At 42.8% G+C, this 19,187-nt stretch overlaps 1 protein-coding gene across 7 annotated transcripts in view; it reads right to left on the bottom strand.

The window, feature by feature from the left end:
• The window catches only part of nbr1b (NBR1 autophagy cargo receptor b), a 169,706-nt gene that overhangs the window by 37,740 nt on the left and 112,779 nt on the right, over positions 1-19,187 (bottom strand). For all 7 annotated transcript variants that reach the window (XR_011907978.1, XR_011907979.1, XM_072368292.1 and 4 more), the window contains one exon: positions 23-199. Coding sequence is in view for 5 of the 7 variants with exons in the window: in XM_072368292.1 (XP_072224393.1) it covers positions 23-199 (177 nt within the window). In the remaining 2 variants the exon portion in view is untranslated. The remainder of the gene's footprint in view (positions 1-22; positions 200-19,187) is intronic.

Here is a 19,187-nt window from a genome sequence, read left to right as displayed (position 1 = left end):
CCAGGAACAACCTCTGACTGACCTTTAGTTGTCCCTGAATGGGCCTCTTGCAGAAGATTGTGGTCTGGGGGGTCCTCCGGGGCCACTGAGTGGATCACAGTCTCACAAACAGACTGAGTCTCACTGATGTCATTCTCCCCTTCCTCCTGAGCTGGGACCCCATCCTCTTCAGCTTTAGATCCTTCTTCAATAGGGATATCTGAGGATAAGTAGCAAGAAGGAAAATGTTGTTGTAGGCATGCTGTCTATGTGGCTGAGTGGTGAGACCTTATTAAGTAAGTTTATTCTTTGCAGCAAACTAGAGACTGAGACTGTTAAATATACTCGGTCTGTTCCCTGTACTGATTAATTTTTTTCTTTCCTCTACTTCTCCTCAAACATTACACTTTAAAGCTTGTTCTCTTTTTAGTTATGGCCATTTAGACCAACTTATATATGTGAGGGTTGATCCTCTTTTTAACTCTCTTCTGTTGCGTCATTCTCCCTTCAGTCAAACTATTGTGTAAACCTCCAGGAACCTCATCAGACATTTCTGCCACCTGTTAATCCATCACCTGCCTACGTCAGAGTCTAAATACCAAACAAAATTGTTGCATATCCCCACTTGTGTCACACCGCGGTGAGGTCAACTGGTTTGTTTTGTTTTCTCTTGTCATTTCCTGTTTTATTTTGAAAAAGTAACTCTCCTCTCGTTTCGGGTCACTTGCTCTTCCTCATGTGTCACCTGTCTGATTGTCTTCCCTGATTTCTGATTGTGTTCACCTGTTCCCCACTCCCCTCCATGTGTACTTATAGTCTGCGTGGGTAAAGTTTTCATAACCTTTTGTTTCCTCCATGAAGTGTGATTTATTTATTTTTTGTTACCTTTCATAGACTAGAGCCTCCAGTTTTCAGGAGTGTTTTTCCTCCGTAGCGGGAGTGATTACACGTTATTGATAACGTTAAATAGTCTTTTGCGTTGTCCTCCTTATAATGGAGCGATTCTTTTTTTTTTTGTTATTTTTCATAGCCACACAGTGCGTTAGAAATCATTTTCATTGCCTATATTTATGTCTCTGTCTTGGAGATATGAGTCTTAATAAAGACTGTTCTTTTGAAAACCCTGCATCTGCATCCAGCCTGGTTGTGACATTTTGTGCATTAAAAAAAAAATCTTCATTGATTAACATACATGGGAATTTTAATAAGGGACTCTAAAGTCAAACTAGTGACACTACTACAGACAGAATGACAGAGAGCTTTAAGTAACAAAACTTATCAGCAGAACTAATTTGGCCAAACAGAAGATGTGAAAAAATGGTGAAAAAAAACAATGAATATTTCAGGTTAACCAATTGAACTATGACCCGAGACATGATATTTTGCCATCTCTAGTGTATGCACTGATTTCTATGTATGAAATGTACTTTGATTTTCTTCTTGTGTTTGCACTGACGGTAATTTTTTTCACAGAAAAGAAGTTGCTATGTCATACTGTGCTACTACTCAATATGTTAACAAACATGAGGTACTTAAACTATTTCAATTACAGTTAGTATCTATGATGTGCTATCTTGGTTATGTACACCTATATTCTTTGCAAATGTGATGACATGAAATCTAAATCCCACACAGGGTTGTCATTATGTGGTTTGGCGTGTAGTTTTTATGCTTACTAACCTAATTAGTATTAACCTGATTAGACCCAGAGGTCGGACCTCAGTATTATTGGAGCGGTGTAGGATCATATTGACAGAAAATGGGACAAAAAGCGGCAAATATTTAAAAAAAAGAACTTTGGAATGTACTTCAAGAAGCCTGGGGAACTATTCCTGAAAACCATTTTAAAGACATGTCAAATGGTTTATTAATTCATATTTATTCCATCTCAAAATTCTTTGTAGAAATAGAAAAGGCAGGCATTTGGATAAGTTAGTATCTATGGATAACTATTCCTGAAGACTACTTAAAGAAATTATAGAAAGCTTGTCTAAGAGGGTTCAGGATTTGTTGAAGAATAAAGGAGTTCAGACCAAATATTCACTGTCAAACCCGTTATAACTGTACAAAGTGTTTGTACAGTTGTAATAGTATACTGTATTTCCATTTATGTTGGCACATTTAAAAACTTCTGCACAGCAGTGCATGGTGCTTGCACCGCTTGATCTGAGCTGGGCATCTGGCAAATGCGTGAGGAGATTTGCCGTTTAAATGGTTGGTAGATTTCACCTAATCAACACATTCCACCTTAATCATGCTCAGACACCTGGCTAGCAAACCACACATGTACCAGCAATCACTGTCACTTTTCAATTCTTGTATATCCAATACAACTTCTAAGACAATCCAAGATGGCGGCTTCTGTGTATGTTTATGTATTTAGCAGACGCTTTTATCCAAAGTGACTTACAAATGAAAATATAACAAGCTATATAAAAAGCTAACAATGAACTACATAGAAGGAACCCACTAGTCCGACTCTGTCAGAGGTGACAGAGTAGAGATAGAGTGCAGGCATAGATTAAAGTGCAGAGATAGAGGGGGTAGGGAAGTACAAGGTAAGTGCTAGGATAGGAGATCCTCTATGAAGAGCTGGGTTTTCAAGAGTTTCTTGAAGATAGACAGGGACGCCCCTGTTCTGGTAGCGCGTGACATGGTGGAGAGAGAACCCAGATGCAGAATTCAAAAGGAAAACTTGATTTATTTAACAACAAAAAAAAAGGAACAAAAAAGCCCGGCTGAGCCAGATGACAAGAGATTTAAACTGGAGTAAATAAAATAAAACTATGGCTGTGGACAAACGAGAGCCAAAAACCTGAAGAACAGAACTCATGGCATGAAGTGAGGAAGAAAGGTGAGGATTTTGCACTAAACTGAGGAGAACCTGGAAACTAAATACTGTGGCGAGGTGATTGGAGATGGGGTGCAGCTGTGAAACAAAGACAGGTGACTTAAATGAACCTAATCATATGACAACGAAAAACATAGCAAAACACAGCTGTGTTTCTAAGCTGTGTTTCTAATTTTCTAATTTTCTAATTTTATTGCTGAACCTATTGCTTTAATTTTCAATCTGAGCCTCTCTTCCAGTATCATCACCACTACCTGGAAATTAGCCTGGATTCCCACAACGTTAAAGACACTCCAGATTTGGATAATTACTGCCCTATTTCCACATTATCAGTACTGACTGTAGTATTTTAATCCTTTATAAAAGACCAACTGATAGAATTCACACAATAACATTCTTTGCCAATTTCAATCAGGTTTAACATTAGGTCATAGTACTATCACTAGACAGTAAACAGCAGTCTGTAGCTCTGTTTGTTGACTTATCTAAAGCTTTAGACTCTGTAGATCCCAAACTGCTGTTACAACAGTTTAGCTCTATAGGCCTCAGTGAAATTCCCCTGAACTGGTTTAGAAATTATTTTTCTTAATGTAAGAGAATTGTAGAAAACAATATATAAGCCTCTCTCACAGTAACCACAGGTGCTCCTCAAGGATCTATTTTAACCTTCATTTTACTTTCTGTTCTTATCAATGAGTTGGAACTTGGATTAAATCTAGCCAAAGTACATTTTTATGCTGATGATACAATTATTTATGCAGTAACACCTTTGAATCAAGTCATTGATCTCTTACAGGAACTTTCCAGTCACTGTAGTTCTCACGGTTTGAACTAAAATGAATCCTTGACTGAAAAAAGACCACAATTTTTCTTTCATTAATTCCCACCTTAAAGCATGGTGTATATATAGAAATAGGCCCTTCTTATAAATATGTATGCATTAGACTTGAGGATGGGCAGTTTTGGGGGCTTGCGGGTGGGGCTGTCTTGCGGTGTGGGGCGGGGTCCCTTAGGGGCCTTGGGGTGGGCCCTGGTGGCTGGGCGCTGCCTTGCGCCCGGGGGGGGACCCTGCCTGTGCCCGGGGGGGCTGGGTTGCCCTGGATGCGCCACAGTATGGGTGGGTTGGTGCAGGTCCTGGTGCCGGGCTTGTTGCTCTGGGACCTCCAAGGTTAGGGTTAGTTGGTTGTTTTTTTTTCAGGGTGTTGGGGCGTGTGGTGGGGGGGGCGGTGCTTTTCCCCTGTTGGGGGGGGCCTGGGTGACGGTGGGTCTCAGGCCCGGGCTGCTGCGACTGGTGTGACCGGGTGGTTTGTTTTTTGTTGTTGTTTGTTTGTTTTTTGTAGAGGTCCTCCGGGGTGGGGTGGGGCGGGATGAGTACCTTCTGGGGGTACAGTAGCTCCCGGAATATGGTCGCTGCAGGCCCCGAGCCTGGTGGACATCAGCCCCTCCTCCCCTTTGGTTGCACTCTGCAGTTCCCCGCCCCTGTTTTAATTACACCTTAGACATTACTACTTATCAAACACACTCACACACACACATTAGGTCTTGGGGGGTGGTTACACTGAGTGGCATCTGGTGTGCGGGGCTCTTTGGGTATGTAGGCTGCCCAGAGGGCCGCGCTCCCAGTTCTACAAGTTTGGCTGCCCCTCAATTTTAATCGCTCACTATTAGAAAATATTGAAGAGCCAGAAGGGGTGAGGGGAGGGGTCTTCTCCCCACATCCCTGCTTCCTGGTTGCTGCTCGGGGCGGGAGGGGCCAAGAGGATTAATTAATTGTTCTGCTGGTTCGGAGTCTGTGGTGGCTGGGGGGCTGCTGGCCCCCTGGTGTGCCCGCTGCACTACACCCCAGCGGAGTCGAGGGAGGAAGGACGTGTGGATGTGTGGATGTATGGGACGTGAAAGTGTGTGTGGTAATGATTGGGCCTGGATCTGGGACTTGCTGTCGCCTGGCCTGCCTGTGCTTCTCCCGATGGGGGGGTGGCGTTGCCTCTCCCCGCTGCTCGCGACTTCACCCACCTGTGGGCACGTCTTGACTCCCAGGGCACTTGGGGTTAGGGTTAGGGCTGGGGCAGGCGCTGACCCACTGTGTGGCTGTCTGGGGCGCTTGGCCCTCCTGGGTATTGGGTGGGGCCTCTGCTGGAGGGTTTGGGGGCGCTCGGGCTCCTGGAGCCCGGGTCCAGTGCACGGCCTGTGTCTGGGCGGCTGGGGCTTGGCGGCTGGGCCCTGGCTCTCGGAGGGCCTCTGCCCTATGCTTATGGGGGCTCTGTCCGGGGGCTTCCTCTGCAGTCTTCTGGGTGGATGCGTGGTTGTCCCTGTGGTGGGCTTCCTGGGTTCTGTGCTCCGTGGGGGCTGCTGGTGGCCTGGGTCTTGTGGCCCTCTCTGCTTGCTTCTGATTGCTGGGGGGGGGGGGGGGGGGGGGCTGTGGATTGTGGCTCTGTACACTTATACACTCATAACTAAGCACGGTTATCATGTAGGTCCTGTGCCATGGGTGTTGCATGTTCTCACACACACACACACACACACACACACACACACACTAGTCCAGTAGCATGCTCGCTAAGCAGTTGATGTATTATCATGTCGTCTCAGGTCATCTATATCCACAGCTGTGTTGTATGTGATTACCGCTTCTTGTGCTTGTTTTTGTTTGTTTGTGTGTTTGTTTTTTCTCTGCTTGTCTGCTTTCAGGAGCTCCTGGTGGCGCTAAGGCTGGATTCCCCTCAGAGGCCATGGATTGTTGTCTGTTTTGTTTTTTACAGGTGTAGCAGCTGGTTGTCTGGTTTTTGTTTCTATTTTTGTTCTGTTTCCTCTTCTTTCCTCTTCTTCTTTCCTTGTCCCCCGGTCCGGTTCAGTTCTATTACATGTCATATATTGTCAACAGAAATAAATAAATGGGCATCAAGGGGAGCTTTACATTTATAAAACTTCCCTTGGCAAAGCAAATCTGTTTGGCATCAAAGGTATTCAGACTACAATTCTGCTGCCATAATGCTGAACAGGACAAGGGGAAGAAAAAAAAAAAAAAAAAAGACTTGAGGATGATCTTACTTTTAATCTTCGTGTTGAAAATCTTTCATCCTAAATTGGACTTTTTTGTTTGTTCTCCGTTTACAGCCAGAAAGAAAATAGCATGGTGCTTGTTCCTCTATATAAGGTATATCCTGTTGCATTATGCTTTGTAACAAATGTCTTCTTTTAATCGGAGACGAAAAAAGCTTGTGTTGCTGTTTATTGCGAATATATTGTTAGGTATATTACCCATTTCCAAGCCCTCTGTCATATTACACCAGCCGATATGATACTAGGTCTACAACTAGACTTCTTTTAAATATTTCTAGGGTGCACTCAGAGCTGTGTAAAACTGCTTTGTCCTTCTATGCTCCTTATATATGGAAAGTGCTTCAAATATCTTCAGCTGACAAACACTCCCCTATTTACCTCCTTGTAAAGTTGTTTTAAGAACTGGGTTGAAGGAAACCTTTTGCTGCTTAAGTTAATTGTATATGGTTAGTATAGACCCATCTTTTAAACCCCCTGTGACATGTTTTACAAATTTTTAAATAGTCTTTTATGTATAACTTTTGTGTTGAAAGTTTTATGCGGCACTTAACCAGGACAACCTGTAGGGAGGGATCTTTGACATCAATGGAACCTTTCTGGCCTTAAAAAAATCAGGCTGGTTTTGGGTTGGCTTTCCAGGACCTTGGCACACCACTGTATATAAAAAGTTAAACTGATGAGAAATGGACCACAGCTACACCAATAGCCTCAGCTTGTAGTGTTCACTGAAAAACAACCCAAGCACTCTACCCTGCAGTTGGGCCAAAGCCACAGTGTACAAACACATCCTTTATTGTGGTTATTGCCATTGGAAGGAATGACCACCACAGCAAAATTCTTTGTTCCTGTTGAACTGAAGAAGCTTCTGACTGAACACAATTTATTATCCATGGTGCAGTACTGTCCATTATGTTCTTTGTGCAGCATTGTTCTTTGCATAATTGGCTCCAGAGCAGTCCCCAGCACAGAGCCAGCCTTCTATATCAATTTGTTCAGTTTCTTTGAGTCTCTTGCTCCGATTCTACTGCCCCAACAGATGCTGCAAAGCAGATACTCCACCAAACTTATAGGTGATATTAAACATCTAGCTTCAAACAGTGAAGGACCTAAGCTTTCTTAATAAGAACATTTTATTCTGTCCTTTCTTGTAGACAGCCTCAGCGTTGCATTTCCATTCCAGTTTGTTGCCCAGGAGAAAACCCAGATTTTGTCCACCACCTCCACCTCTTCTCCCAGATTGAAATAGTGTTTAGCTTATTCCTGGTCCTTATCATTTTTCTTTTGCTCATATTTAATGTGAGGTGATTGTTCCCACACCATGCCTTCCCTTGCCAAGTGATTGATCAGTTCCCTGTACTCATCCTCTTGTCCATCACTGACACACCTAACTACAGAGTCATCAGAGTATTCCTGAAGATGACAGGACTCTGAATTGTACTGGAAGTCTGAAGTGTACAGAGTGAAGAGAAACCATGAGAGTACAGTCCCCTGTGGTGCTCCTATGCTGCTGACCACCTTCTCAGACACAAAACCCTTTAGTTTCACAAACTGTGGTCTGTTTATCAGGTAGTCAATAATCCAGGTGGTTGTGGAGGCATAAACCTCTATGTACCACTCTATGTAAGCACTGAAAAATAATCAAAGGTCCTACCTTAAAGGATTTCTTCTTTCTGTTTGGCAGCTTTTCAGGTCACTGGTGATTATCAGGGAAAAACCTCACTGTACATGTGGGAATAATACTCTCTACACAGAAGTTAATGTAGTCTGTCACAAACCCAGTCATGACATTGATATAATCTTCATGTGGCTTGCAGAGTGCATTTCAGACTTAAACCAAACCTTTAGAGTTTCTTCAGCTTCCTGACACCATATCCTAAAAGTTTTTATGATCAGAGGTTACCGGTAAACAAGTGAGTACAGAGGTGGAAGTGAATGAGTCGTCTGATACTTAAAAGAATGGTCAAAAAAGAGCATCACAGACATCACAGAGTGTGTGTGTGTCCCAAGCAAGAGATGCATAGATTCAAATATGGACATTTGAAGGAAAACACATTCCAAAGGTGTGAAGCCGTATACATTATTTTCTGGCTATATGCCTGGAGACAGGGACACGTAGCATCTTCAGGGCTACCAAATAGGGGAAAGTTTTATCCCACTTAAAAAGGATCTGCACCCACAGGGAGTCAGAGATTGCATTAGACATGTGGGCTTGAAGGATCTCTCCAGATTTGATGCACCATTCTGTAATTCTGAGATGGACCTGGTTGGCAACAAAAGTTTATGTTCGACTAAGTCCATGTCAGCAGCGTTCTCCCTGCATCATCTACACATGAAGGGCTGTTTGAAGGCGACCATCCCTGATTTACCACATGAGAAGAACTGGATTGTGGTTGGCAAAGACAGCAGAGGAGCTTTATGAATCTCTTACATTTGCATATAATAAATGCAGCATTCTATCTTATTTGGTGGAGCAGTTATCTAACTACTGGAAATCTATAGTGTAACAAAGAGGGAAACATTTTTTAAATCAGAAATCGGATTGAAAGCATTGAGGTGTTTTTATTTATAACCTAGGGACAACTGAGCTGTTCACATAACAGGCAACGTTGGCAGAAGCTGAAGGCAATATATACTGCTACAGACCACTACTGACAGGTCAACTCTCTCAGTAGATGTCATAGATGCAAACTCAACTAACATTTCAATGTCCTGGGGACAGATCCTTTCTATTACAATAACATGGAAGGGATTACATCATCTGTTGTTAACAAACCAGTACATCCATCTTTGCTTTTGACACTACTTTTGATGTCTGTGTCGACCCAGGTCTCATAAAATCCCAGGCAAAAATTATGGAATCACCACTCTTTTAGGATTTTCAATCCGATGTTTTATTTTGTAAAAAAATAAACAAATAACATATGACCAAAAGATATTTCATCACTCAACATTCTGGCTTTGTGAAACAGACCTAAAAATTAAACTGTTGCTATGGAAAAAACCCAGATCAAATAAATAGAATTACAGAATCCAAAAGTAAACAAATAAATACACCCACGCATATACAGGGAGAACACGCAAACTCCACACAGAAAGGCCACAGTTGGGAGTTGAACCTGGAAACCTCTCGCTGTGCGGCAACGGTACTTTATTAAAGAAACACAATATTCTTTGTTGATGAGAATTAAACTTTTTTGTATGCCCTCTTTTGAGGAGTAGAGTGACAAGTGTCCACAAATGTAATTTCCACCTGTGCATTTACTGTAAAGCTAATGACTACCATCTCTACTGGTCTTTACCTTACATCAAGCCTAAACCATCAGATTGTACACTGAGTTAAGCTGTGGGGTTAGGGTTAACAAGAGTTAAGCTCCAGTTAGATATTGACCTATTCATCTAATTGGAGAACAATCCTTGTCAAATTATACATGCACAACACTAAACTTTACACTTGCAAATCATTGCATTTAGTTTTTTTATATTATACAGCATCTAAAAATTTGGGTAATTAGGGTTGTGAAAACACGCCATTCATCTATCGATTTTCTATACCCCTTTTATCCAATTCAAGGTACTGGAGCCTATCCCAACTGCCACTAGGCATTGGGAGCGTACACTCTAGACAGTTCATCACAGGGCCACACTGACACAAACAACCATGCACACTCACACTCATTCTAACTGTCAATTTTGGAAACACCAATAAACCCAACATGTTTTTGGACTGTGGGTGGAAGCCAGAGTACCGGGACAGAACCCACACATGTACAGGGAGAACATGCAAACTCCACACAGAAAGAACCAGCTGAAATTCAAACCAGGAACCTTCTTCCTATGAGGTAACGATATTAACCACAACTCCACCATGGAGCCTTGAAAACTATCCTTTTTCTATTTCAATATATTTAACAAAATACAAGGGTATCACTGTATTCCTTTAACTTCGTACTACAGGAGAAAAAGCATTTCATATTTCTTGCTTAGCTTTTTAGTTTTCTTTGATATACAAGCCTAGCACACAGTTATCTTTTCACAAAATGTTAACCTTTGTATTATGCAACCACAATGGAAGAACAGTACAATCAGAAAACGGATGCTGTGGGAATGTTTTTTATTAATAGATGCTTGTTGATAAGTTAATTTCCCTGACTCTGTTTTGGAACACCTTTTGCACTCCTGAGTTGACTATGACCCCTACTCGCCTGAAGACAGAGTCATCACAAGGAGGCCGCACTCAGGCCTCGCCCTCGACTGACCCAGGCTCCCCACCAAAGCTAGATGCTAACTTTCCAGACTGGGACCGGCTCGCCCTCCATGAAAGGCGACATATAGGAAAGAACTCACTCACTGGCTTCTGACCTTCACTCTGATATCACTTTGGTAAAACAAGAGTTGGAGAATACAGTTCTCCAGACCATGCTCGAGCTGGAGCACGCATGCATCGGTTGCTATGCGCTGGCCTTATTGGCAGCAACTCTTTGTAGCTCTCCATTTTGTTCGTTGTTTCAATAACTATATGTAATTTTTAGATTTAATGTAAACATTTTTAGTGATCTGCTTTTTATTTACATTTTGTTTTATTTTTTATTTTTTTGACAATGTGCACTGCTACCAGTAGAGCAGTGTACACAAGAGAGGAACTGTTGGCACTGTCAAGGATTGGACGCGGAATTAAATATCCAATTCCGACCGAGCTAAAGGGGAGGGGTCGTTATCTTGTTCCTGGTTACTTGTTCCGTTCTGTTGTTATGTCATATTTGTATCATTAGGTCACCCCACTTCAACTTTTGTAATGGCTATCCATTTGTCACTGTGTACACCTGTCCACACAATTACTTTTCGATCAGTCTGCGCTATGGCTCAGAATAGCCAGTTCTGTCAGTCTGGCAGAAGGTTAAGATTTATAAGTTGGAATTGCAGGGGTAAATGGTAAATGGACTTGTACTTGTATAGCGCTTTTCTAGTCTAACTAACCTACGTGCTTTTTTCTAATCATTCACACACATTCATACCCCAATGATACACTGGGAGGCAATGTGGGGTTCAGTGTCTTGCCCAAGGGTTAGGACGCTTTGACATGTAGCCCGGGGAAGCTAGAGTCGAACCACCGACCTTCCAATTGATGGGCGACTGCTCTTCCTCCTGCTCAGGAGGCTGTAGCTCTACAGCCACCTCTTAGCCATCTGATTAAGCGTAGCTTAAGCAAAGTACTCCATCATCTTCACCACTTAGGAGGGGATTGTTGTCTATCTTCAGGAGACTCATTTAAAAAGTATCAGAACAAACTAAGCTGTGTAGTAGGTGGGTTGGTCAAACGTTTCATTCATCTTTCCAGGGGAAAGCTAGAGGTGCAATCGAAAGTCAATAGATTTTACTTGTTCTGATGTAGTCTCTGACACTAATGGAAGATATATAATTGTTACTGGCTAGTTATGTAGTACTCCCATTGCTCTCGTTGATATTTATGGTCCTAACTGGGACAATGAGGCCTTTTTCCAGTTATTTTTTTCTAAATGAACCAACATGCCCTCGTACCTCCCCAACATGCCCTCGTACCTCCCCATACCTGGAGGTGACTTTAACTGTTGGATCAATCCAACATTATCTCGTTCCTCGACTAGAAATGTAACAACTTAAAAATCAAAGGATATTCCTTTTTTTCCAATGTGCATCACACCTTCACATGAACTACTTTCTATTGGATAACCATCTGTTATCGTCAGTACATTCCTGCTCTTATGATGCTATTGTAATCTCGGATCATGTTCCTGTTATTTTGATATTTCTATTTGAAGGCTACAGTGCTGCACGTCCCCCTTGGTGTCTTAACACATGGTTGTTATCCAATGACAATTTGTGAGTTTTATCTCACACGAAATATTTTCTATCGCTAAATAAAACTGGATGTCTCCATGTCTGTGATTTGGGAGGCTCTGAAGGCCTATTTAAGGGAGGACATTTTTTTTCAAGCTATGAAAACAAGCTTAGGAGGGAAAAAAATGTCTGAAGTGAAGCAACAGACAGCTCTAGCTGAAATCCAGATCCACGTACTATGAGCATGGGGATAAAACAAGTGGACTACTTGTTCACTCCTTACAACAGGCAGCGTCCTCTCACCTAATCCCACTAATTAGAACTTTACCAGGGGTTACATCAGATCCTAAATGAATTAATGAACACTTCAGACAATTCTATATGTTTTTATACGTATACGTAAGAGTCTGACTCTTCTGCCCTTCCTTGAGTAGATCCTGAGTCTGTTAAGACTTTGAAAGAAACGATCACTATTGCTGAACTTAGACAAGCATTTTTTTTCATGCAATTGGGGAAATGTCCAGGTCCGGATAGATTTCCAATAGAATTAGTAGTAGCCACAATTTTATTAGACATGTTTAATGAATCTTTTTTGTTATCTAAACTCCCACCGACCCTAATGCAGGTAATCTCAATTACTTTAAAGAAAGATAAGGACCCCCTGTTGGCCACAAGCTATCGACCCATAAGTTTTTTGTCTGCGGACCTGAAACTTCTGTCTAAACTCCTTGCCATGCGCCTTGAATCAGTTCTTCTGTCCATCATCTCTCCAGACTAGAAAGGATTTATTCGCTGTAAATACTGTTTTTCTAATCTCGGGCGGCTTTTAACATCCTTTACAGTCCTTCCTCCTCATGCATGCCAGAAGTCTTAATTTTGCTGGATGCGGAGAAGGCTTTTGACCGGATGGAGTGCGATTATCTTTTCTATACCCTACAGAAGTTTGGTTTTGGCAATAAGTTTATTTCCTGGGTGAGACTATTATTCACTTCACCCACAGAATCCATTAGAACCAATAACATCCTCTCTGCTGATTTTCCTCTCCACCGCTCTACCTGGCAAGGCTGTCCTCTGAGTCCCTTTCTGTTCACCTTTGCAATTGTGAGGCCGTGGGTGAGCAGAGCCTTGACACTGCTCGAACCAGATATTGTGCCTTGACACGGCTCAATAAAGTATTGCTTCCTGCATTGCATCACAGCTTAGTAGTGGAGCAGGTAAGGATGTTGCTAGTAACACATCTGGATCAAGGGAGACAGACCCTTCTCTCGTGAATTGGGTAGTGAAGTCAGAGAGCCAGTATGCTTTAAAGGGGACAGTTTTGATGCCTATACAGTGCATGAATTGGAGACAGTGGTCCTGACACATCTTAGAAAGCAGGCAATACCTGTAGCAGTGCAGGCAGAAGAGGTCATGAACAGGCTAATGGGGAAGGCAGGGGAGGTGGTTAGAGTAGGCACCCACAGTAACCCCCTTTTTGTTCTGTCTGATCTGTCCCATTTTTGACATATTAAAACAACATTTCAGTGACACAGTTTCCTCCACCATGCCTTTGGCTGATTTTTATTCCACCCTGCCATTCTCTTGTGAGTACTGGCTCAGGTTGAACAAGGCTATGGATGTGGCTGAAGACTGTCTGAAAAGACAGAATAAGACAATGGATGATCTGCCATGTGAACTCACTACTATGTTTATCAGACACTGCCCTGAAGCAAGTGTCTGCAGCAGTGGACTGCTGAGGTCCATGAGAAACTGGTTGAACATAGGCGGGATAAGAGACACTCTTCTCAGACTATGAGCACCACTGCTGTAGCTGTGCTGCGGCAGGACGTTAGTCCTGCTCTCCATTTATCATTACCTACTGGTAAGCCTGCCAGTGATGTAAGCACAGGCCCAGCATTATGCCAGTCATCTCAGGAGCCTGCAGAGCCTCTAGACCGTATTCTTAGCATGTTGGAAAACATTCTCAAGCAGGGACCTCAACAGGCTCAATGCTATGACAGACCAGGACGCCAGTCACAGGGGGGCCCCAGGAACAGAGTGTGAACCTCGCTGCCATGTGAAGTGTGTGGGGACAGGGGGCACACTACTCGTTTTCATTGTCGGTCCGACCATCTGTTTCCTCTGTTATGCTTCTGGCCACACACGTGCTGATTGTCAAAAGTCAGTAATACCTCAGCCAGCGGGTGGTGTTGCTTGTAAAACCACCACCCAGAAAGAGGGAAACTAGTGGGCCAACATTTTGGGTGGCAAGTGTTGAGCCAGTAATCAAACCCCCAAGCACGACAAATGATGATTTGGAATCTGTTTCTGATCGCGTATGTGAGGAGCTAAAACTAAAGAGTAAAGTCATATTACAGAACACACAGAGAGTTGCCCCTTATCATGAGCTCTTCCATGCTAAAGTACTGATTGGTAACAAAGTGGAGGTGGATGCTATACGCGACAGTGGTTCAATGGCCTGCAGCTTGAGTTCCAGAGTTTGGAAGCAACTGTCCCAAGAGAGAGTGATGAAGAACCTCTCTCTGGCACCCACAGATGTGGTCTTGGTGGGTTGTGGAGGGTCACGGACCAATCCTTTAGGAGTTTGTGACCTAGAGATTGAGTTGTTTGGCTTCCCAGTGATTGTCCCAACGTTAATGGTCGCTACGCAAAATGACGATCTCATTGTGGGGAGTAACCTTCTTGATTCGGGGTTTGAAATCTTCAGAGGATGCTTTAAACCGCACGCTTGCACCTGACTGCAGGTTGCTGAGCTTGTTGGCTAATGTGGAGATGTGGTCAGGCAGTGACATCCCCGAAAAGGTGGGCACGGTACAGATAAAGAAGTCTGTGGCTCTTGATCCTTTAAGGGAATATTTGGTTTGGGCTCGGCTTCAGCATGTTGGCAACATAGCAGTCGGTAGTGCTGTCATCATAGAGCCTACTACTGCCAGGTCACGTCCACAGTCTGTGTTGATCGGGAGGACTGTGGCATTGTTTCATGGTGATGGTTGGCTGCCTCTTAAAGTGATAAATCCTTCTGATAAGCCTGTGACACTGAAACAAAACACCAAGCTTGCCAATGTTTATCCCTGTGTAGAGTTGGGTTGGAAGACTTTGACTGCCCTGATATGTATGACAGCCCAGGTGCAAGAGACAGGCGATGCTGTAACTGATGATGGGAAAAACTCTTGTCTAACGTCTGAGGATTCAAGCCTTCCAGACTGTCGTGACGAGAATGGAGGTCCCAGCGGGTCTCATGGTGGACCGACCTCAGTCTTACATGACCTGGGGTTGGGTGACATTGATGTGGATTCTTGAGATGTCTTCTGCTTGCACAGAGAAACTTGTCCAGCTGATCGCTCGGTACCAGCCCATCTTTCCCAGGCATAGATTAGACTGTGGAAAGGCTAAGGGCTGTGTTCACCGAATTAGACTCAGTGATGAGAGACCCTTTCGGTTGCCATAACCAGTACAAGAAACTCGTAGAAGACAAGTATTGAATGAGATGGAAAAACGAGAGATCATAAGAAAGTCCAGTAGTGAATTTGTTTCACCTTTGGTCCTTTTTTGGAAAAAGTCAGGGGACCTGAGACTCTGTACCGACTTTCGTTGGATCAATGCCCGCAGTATTAAGGACGCACATTCATTACCCCATCAGGCTGATGCACTGGCGGCATTGGGTGGCAACACCTTTTTCTCTACCATGTACCTCACATCTGGTTACTGCAATGTTGAGGTCCATGAAGATGACAAGAAATATACGGCTTTTACATCACCATTTGGGTTGTATGAATACAACCGCCTACCGCAGGGTCTGTGCAATAGCCCTGCAACTTTAATGCGGATGATGCGGTCTATCTTCGGGGACCAGAATTTTCTGAGTCCTTTGCTACTTGAATGATGTCCTAGTGTTTGCTCCTACCGAGGATATGGCCTTGAAGCGTCTCGAAATGTTCTTTGGCCATCTTAAGGAGCACAACTTGAAACTCGTTCCAAAAAAATTTAACTTCTTGCAAAAATCTGTGAGGTTCCTTGGTCATATTGTGAGTGCGGAGGACATCGCTACTGATCCCGAAAAGGTGTGGACCATTACTGCCCTATCTGAGAAGGACGTTATGGAAGATGGGACAGGGGTCCCTTCGCAGCGGTAGATGCGATCTTTTCTGGGAATGGTGGTTTTCTATCAACTGTTCATTGAGGGCTTTTCCTCAATAGTTAAACCACTGTTCAGCCTGACTGCTGGACCTAAGGCTCTTCTCCAAAAGAGAAGAAAGTGTCGCCCTCTCCAGCAGACACTGGTGGCTGCTGATTGGACAGAGGAGTGCAGACAGGCCTTTCATTTGTTGAAGCAGGCTCTGCTGGATCAAGTTGTCTTGGCTCACCCAAATTTCGGGGCACCTTTCTTCCTTTCAGTGGACGCGTCTAGCAAGGGCCTTGGAGCTGTCCTGTTGCAGGTGCCAGAAGGGGGCACAGTAGCACGGCCAATTGCCTTTGACAGCAAGTCACTCTCATATGCGCAGTCAAGGTACCCGGTGCACAGGTTAGAGTTCTTTGCTATGAAATGGGCGGTTTGCGACAAATTCCATTCCATCCAGACTGCACCTTGCGAGGCGTGGTCTGAGCACCAACACATGGAAGAACTTGTCAGCGAACGAAGGTTGCCAATGAACTGTTAACAAAATTAGTAGAACCAAATATAGCCTAACAGGGAGAGGAGGTGGTAAATACCTCTTTCATAGAAGTGAAGTGCTAGTAACCTCTCCTTCCAAGATAGCTTAGCAGTTCCAGACCCAGTCGGACTGGCCGGATTTATTCATTTGATATTGTTTGGGTATTCATTTTATGTTTATTATCAGTCATAACTAATCACACATATGTCCATTGCCATTTGTGTCAGTGAACTGTTCGGAGTGTGACCTTTAGTACTGAAAGAGTAATTAAGCGGTCGGTCGCCAAGTGGGGATGAGGCCATTGGAGAATTTTCCCGTGAATAAGACCATGAGTTACAAAAGAAGCAGCTGACGGATTTTTCGCTCCTAGGCACTGTGAACAGTGGACATTTTTAATGGTAATGTTAAAGTCTTTAAATGAGTATTGTTGGAGTCAATATAATTTGTACGTGATGATGAGTTTTTACAGTGTTCAAATTGTTGCTTCGAGGTGTAAAACTCGTACTATATATATTTTTCACATTAATTTTTAGTGGAGTCATTTTATTATTCATTCATTATGATTGTGATTTCCTTGTTTTATCATTACTTTTGCTATGTAGATATTCCCTTTTGCAATACTTCCATTTATTCAATATATTCTATTTAATTCCATTATGGTAGATATGTTTCAACTGATCATTTTTGATTATTAGAATAATTTTGTATTAAAATTTTGTGATACTTATACCTTTTTTTTAAAGAAATGTGCTCATTGCAGAGTTACGATCAGTTGAGCAATGAAAGTTGAACTACTCTGGGAAAGAGGTTCTGTTCCCAGCATCATGATAAACACTCCTGATATAGAAGGTTTAGCTAACGCATTAGTCATTTTTTTTTTTTTTTTTAAAGCCTTGACACGGCTCAACAACATATTGTGTGCTGACACTCCTCGAATCAGATGCTGATTAAGGTCAAAATGAACCCTGTCTAGATAATGATGAAGATGTAGTAGCATTCTCAGATAGCAGGCGCTGAATAGAGATTGGGTTTGGACCACATAAACACTGAATGATATAGAAAGTTATAAGAGGATGTCACAAACTGAGGTCATTGGGAATTTCCGTGCATGTTGAAATGTATATGTCTCTGTGATGGTCTGTTCAATAAATTTCCCATATGAGGCTGATGTAGCGTTCTATATATGAAAATAATTCTTAAAATCTTTAGATAGATAGTTAGACATGGGTTGATTTTACTTTGAGCTGAATCACAGATGTATTGGCCACTATCTTCCAGGAGTTCTCCAGTCGCATGTTAAACGAATCCCAAGCGGACACTTGTGGATCCCCTTTCTCCGGTGAAGTGGTTGCTGATGGATCAGTGGATGATCCTTGGAGTGTGCGGTCCAGTCTCTGGTTCTGGTTCAGCTTGAAGGCACTTGATGCAGGTAATCTCATCTGCCTTTTTGGCCGAAGAATACGGGTCTGTGGCTGAGTGGCTTTGGAACGGTGTTGAGTCAAAATAAACCAAAAATAGGGTTTCAAATAAACTGTCCATTTTCATGTTTCACAGTTAGTAGGCGGTTATGATGCCTATTTGTAACAGATTCATTAATCCATCTGGAGTTGGCTCTGAAGACTTTCCTTATTTCCAAAAAGGGTCCGGGTGGTGAGCGTCACAGTTTAATTTACAACTCTTTAGATGAGAATGGTAATGTTTTCTCTTGATACACACCCCACTCACCCATTTGGTACCAAAAGGTGAGTCTTTGTTTATCCATCCCAGCTCTGGCCGGCCAAGCAGATGTTAATCTGAATCTTTCAAAGTTGGAAGGTCCTTGGTTGGAATGTTTTTTTCACCCCTTTTCTCGTGATTGTCAATTATGTGTTTTTTGTGGTTTTGAAACCACTCCTAACAAATCAAAGTAACCAGGAATTCTTGTGGGGTCTCCCCCTTTTACCGGTCATCACGAGTATGCTACAATCCCCCACTTGATTCGGATCTGCCTTGAGGGAGCTCTGAATCACAGAGGAATAATCCCAGTAGATCCAGGTTCAGAGACTGAGGTCTTCTCCATGATGGCTGTGGTTTGGTAATTCTAAGTAGTTAACCCGTGGTACTACTAACATGCAAAATGCCAATGATATAATAAATGTGACTATGATTACTTAACGTGGTTAGTCATAATCCTAGTCTAATATCTAACCTAGCTTCTAGCTAACTATTAATAAAAGTTAAATGAAAGGCGAGTAACTAAACAGGGGAAGGAATTCTGCCTACAGTATCTACGGAAGAGCTAACATCTCTTATCAGATCAGACATGAGCATAGGTACCAGCTGTGTGTGAGCATAGTCAACCTTCAAGACCGATAACAGTGTGTCTTCTGCTGCGATCGTTTTCATCAGTTTCACTCTGGGAGTTCAATACCACTGTTCCTAACTGTCCTCGCTGCAAATCTAATTGCTGTTGGATAAAGGTTAAAGTTGACTAGTTCACACCCACTTGTAGTTAGTGTGTTTCTAACATTTGTTAGGCAGACAGGTGGATCAGGAAGATGGACTTGAAATTAGCTGATTGTAGTACTGGCTATTCTGATTTAAATTTCTTAGGGATGGCTCAGGTGATCCTGAAACATCCCATAGTTAAGCTGCTATAGGCTTAGACTGCTGGGGGACCTCATCTGTCACACCTTTCCTCACTTTGCTCTCTTTTTCCCCCTGTTTAATTTCTCAAATGATATTATGTACATAATGGCTGTGGTTTCTGTGGTTATTAACTTGTGTTTCCCTGTTCCAACAGGTATCCTTTGAATGATGTTATGGTGTTTTTCCGCCCTCTTTTCTGTCTT

This window comes from Leuresthes tenuis, unplaced genomic scaffold (assembly GCF_036924035.1).
Source record: "Leuresthes tenuis unplaced genomic scaffold, fLeuTen1.0.hap1 SCAF_17, whole genome shotgun sequence".
Classification (NCBI taxonomy): Eukaryota; Metazoa; Chordata; class Actinopteri; order Atheriniformes; family Atherinopsidae; genus Leuresthes; species Leuresthes tenuis.
The sequence above is the reverse complement of the archived record's forward strand: the minus strand, read 5'-3'. Positions and strand labels throughout refer to the sequence as shown.